The 4,615-nt window shown below is 33.5% G+C and overlaps 1 protein-coding gene across 1 annotated transcript; it reads left to right on the top strand.

Annotated features, from left to right (window-relative positions):
• Window positions 1–358: 358 nt before the first annotated feature.
• On the top strand, window positions 359–4,443 carry LOC108693278. The gene is made up of 3 exons (XM_018202149.1): window positions 359–660; window positions 778–1,453; window positions 3,421–4,443. The coding sequence occupies exons 2-3, from the start codon at window positions 984–986 to the stop codon at window positions 3,893–3,895; spliced, it is 945 nt and encodes a 314-aa protein (XP_018057638.1). The 5' UTR covers window positions 359–660; window positions 778–983; the 3' UTR covers window positions 3,896–4,443.
• The last annotated feature ends 172 nt before the right edge of the window (window positions 4,444–4,615 follow it).

The raw sequence follows: 4,615 nt of genomic DNA, 5'->3' as shown, positions 1-4,615 counted from the left end.
AAATAAAATATGAAATATCTAATTTCATATTCTGATTTTTGTATCTTTAATTTTTATGGATTGTAAAATAAGCTTCTCTAAGCTGTATCTTTAGTGATGATGTCTTCGTGATCTAAGAATCTCAAGACTTTCACGTATGTGCCGAATTTCACTGAAAAGGGACTGTTGTTTTTATCGAAGAGGTCAATAGTTCAGAAAATCTTCGATTCTATTATCTTATATTTGTTATATTCTTAGAGAGCATTCTCTTCGAGAATGATCTCTTCGAGAATACTATTTTTATTAGATATGAAATTTTCTACTTGTGGAAGCCATTTATAGTAATAAGGCGAAACGAAAAAAAAAAAAAAATCGCGATGACGTGTAAAAGCAAAGAATTGGTCTTATCGGCTTGAATTTCATTACGGCGTGGGTAGATAATAATATATCGCTCAAGCTCAAGGTCATTTTAATCGCGGCATTAGTAGCAGACGACGCATTTATAAGACAGTAATTCCACATGACTTCTCAGTACGATCGTTGTCAACACCTTGAATCATATTGCGCTTCGGAAAGAAAACGTGAAGTCGTCAATTTACCTTAGTTTCGAACATAAAAGCGAGTAATAAAACATATTCTGAGCAGTCGGTATTATTCGAATATAGTTCTTTATTAGAAGCGGTAATGACAAACAACGATTAAAGTTATTAAAGTGCCGAACGTTATTACATCGGAGAATAAAAAATATCTTTATCAATTTTTAATATCTTCTTAAACATTTATTGTAAATGTTTACAGGATTATATACAAGATTACGAAGTATTGAGACTTAAGCTTAAACTTCATTATCCAACAAGTGAATAATTCTTCAAAATATAAAATTATCGTTGGATTATTTCTTCTCGCAAGTTAGTTGCTTGATTAATCAGAGCAATTAAACTCAATTAGTGATTCAAGAAAGACAAACTAAGTAATTCACAGCGAATATTCATTCCTATTAAAGAATGAGGGGAACGTTGGTAATCATATTCGTTTTGATGGTCTTAACTGTCCATTCGCCGGTGAAGGGGAAGATATTCGGGCGATGTGAAATTATAAAAGAGCTACAGAAAGCTAAAATCAGTAGGTCCTTCTTCAGCAACTGGATCTGTCTGATGGAAAGCGAAAGTGGGATGAACACTGCATTGATGACTGGTCCAAAAACAGCCTCCAGCTATTCTTATGGTATTCTTCAGATCAACAGTAACAAGTGGTGTGCCAGAGGACGTACAGGTGGCAATTGTAATAAGCGCTGTGAAGATTTCCTGAACGATGATATACAGGACGATATTGTGTGTGCCAAAAAAATCGTCTATCAGGACGGATTCAAGGCTTGGGATGGATGGATGAAAAAGTGCAAGAACAAACCACTACCGGACATTTCAAACTGTATACGTAGGAGACGAATGGTCGAGATTGAGACCGATCCGATTTTGTGATGAGTGGATGATTGTAACGCTGTTGGACACATTGATTGTAATCGATACGAAGTTTGAATAAATTTTGTTTTTAATTTTCTCGCTTCTATGAAGTCTTTTGCATCTCTTGTAATCTTTCACAACTTAAATTTTAGAAATTTATGTAATCGATTTCATCAAACTGTAATCCAACAGATTTACATATTTTCTATTAAAGAATTTTCCTAAATGTGCGCATCGTACGCTTAATGAACACAATAAAAACAAAATATGTTAGTATGCTTTATAAATATGGATCTAAATTGTTTAGAGGCTACTTATGACTCATCCGTTTAAAACTCATGCTTAACAGACGACACTATACGCGAAATTGATTTAGAAATTCCATCTGTTAGAATTACATAACTGTACATAATGAGATTTCGCCGATGTCTTTCCGATTTTATTTTTATAGGAAGATTGCTTTTATTCCCAAATTCATGCGTGAAACAAAATATTAGGTATGGGAAAAAGTTCGTGGCGTTTTTCCCATTAGATGACATTAAAAAAGCGCCACGAACTTTTTCCCACACCTAATATATTCCGCTAAGCGTTAATTACAACATATTAGAAAGCTGCATCTGATCATTTTGCGCTAAACAAATATTACCTTCAAATTATTTTTTTAAAAGATGATAAAAAATATGTGCCAAAAGTATATTACTTATCAAAATAATTATTAAATAATTATTGTGTAAAACATTTAATCTATCTAGCTTTATAAAAGTAGTGACAGGTTAAAACAACATTATGTTTTACACAATAACTATTCAATCCTTATTTTAATGATCACGGACGCTTCGCGCAAAACTACCATATATCTTGATATGCGTTGACGTAGCGATAGCTGTTTTTTCCACACACTTATAAAAAAAATAATATATTACATTTATTAATAATATTAATATAAAATTAGAAATTATTTCTCCTCTTTTTTTCTGAAAAATGTAATTTATGCTATAACAAGATACAAAATATTGTATGCATTATTTGATGTCACATTCATATTTCTCATATTTTTAATTTTTATGGGTTGTATAATGAACTTCTTTGTGAGCTATCTGTATTCGCCAATTATCTTCATAAGTTAAAGAATCCAAGAATTCTAAGTAATGTAAAATTTCACTGAGAAGAGACTACGTTGTTTTTATTGTAGAGGTTAATAGCACCGGAACGCATCTTTGATTCTAATTATCTTATGTTTGTTTTAAAAAGTGTTAATGTGTTCTTCGAGAATGTCAGATACAAAATTCTTGTAAAAGCCATGGGATATTTGCAATAATAAGCTGAAGTGGGGCGAGATCGTGATGTAATGCGCAACAGCGGAAAGCGAAAAGTGGTTTTATCGCGGCTTGTATTTTTTATTATTAGCGTTAATAAATAGCGTATATCGCTCAAGCTCAAGGTCATCTGCGATTATCCGCGATATTAGCGACAGACATCGCGTTTATAAGACGGATTTCCGCGTGAATCCTCAGTGCAATCGTTGTCAACACCTTGTGTCATATTACGCACCGGAAAAAAACGTGAGATTAATTTATCTCAGTTTTACGAATGGAGAAGCGGATAATTATAAACATTCGGAGCCGGGTGTTACGCAAGCATAATTCCTTATCAGAAGCGGTAACACAAACAACAATTAAAATTATTAAAGTGCTGATTTATTAATAGAAAAATGCTGGACAGTGAAGAATATCTTCGATTTTTAATATTTTCCTAGATATTAAAAGTATGTCTATAAGATCACAAAGTATACATTGAGATATCATGAAATTATCCTACAATTTAATAATTCTTCAAGAACAACATAAAGCAGCCGATTATTTCTTCTCGCAAGTTGATTGCTCGAGTTGATTGCATCCGTTCAATTAGTAATTCAAGTAATCGAGAAAGACGACTCTAATACTTATCAAATAGTCTCGGCAAATATTCATTCACGTTAAAAAATGATAGGTTTGTGGATCGTGTTCATTCTGATGATCGTAACTGTACATTCGCCGGTGGAAGGAAAGATATACACACAATGCGAGGCTGCAAGGCAGTTAGTGATAGCCAGAATCAGTAGGTCCTTCATCAGCAACTGGGTCTGTCTAATGAAATACGAAAGTGGGATGAACACGCATCTAGTAACTGGTCCAAAGAGAGGTTCCAGCTATTCTTATGGTATCCTTCAGATCAACAGTGCCGAGTGGTGCACCAGAGGGCATAGAGGTGGCAACTGCGATAAGCGCTGCGAGGACTACCTGAGTGACGATATACAGGAAGACATCGTGTGTGCTAAGAAGATATTCGATCAGCATGGGTTCAAGGCTTGGGATGGATGGGTCAAGAACTGCAAAAACAAACCATTGCCGAACCTCGCACACTGCTTCCGGCGGAAAAGAATGGCGATCGAAGTTGAGACTGAGCTGATTCTGTGATGATTGTGACGTTGTTTGACACATTGACTGCAATCGATACAAGCCTTAAATTGATTTTGCTTTTAATTTCACTACTTGTAATCATTCACGAATTTAATTTTACTAACTTACATAATTGATTCCATTAGATCATTTCAACAGATTACGTATCTGTTTCCATTAAGGATTCGTCTAATTGCGCGCACCGTACCTGTTGAACGTAATAAAAACAAAATACGATGTATGTTTTATAAATATGAATCTAAACGGATTGGATCAACGCCACTTATGATGTAATACTTTACAGCCATCTTAAACCTACGTTGCACAGCTTGACAGACGAAATGGTTTAGAAATTCCGACTGTTAGAATCGCAAAACTATACGTGATGAGATTTCGCTGATGTCTTCCCGATTTCGTCCCTTTATACTCATGTTACGTGTACAGCATTCAAGAAGATTGTTTTTGCTCCCAAGTCCGAGTGTCATATTTACGACATTCAGAAACAAGATGGATAAGTCTTATGTAACTAAATATCTCTGTGTTGAAGTAAAGAAGTAAGCTTTTAAAAATTTCTTAAAGAGAAAGATGTATATAGAAATGTTACAATACAAGTTAATAATTTTGTATCGTAAATAATAATATATGACTAAATAATGTAAATCTTAAGCCAAATAATATACATTTTATAATATAAATTTTTTAAAATAAATTTATAATTTAATTATTGCTTATATTATA

The sequence above is a fragment of the Atta colombica genome, unplaced genomic scaffold (genome assembly GCF_001594045.1).
Source record: "Atta colombica isolate Treedump-2 unplaced genomic scaffold, Acol1.0 scaffold9, whole genome shotgun sequence".
Classification (NCBI taxonomy): domain Eukaryota; kingdom Metazoa; phylum Arthropoda; class Insecta; order Hymenoptera; family Formicidae; genus Atta; species Atta colombica.
Note: the sequence above shows the minus strand (reverse complement) of the source record. Positions and strands in the feature narration are given on the sequence as shown.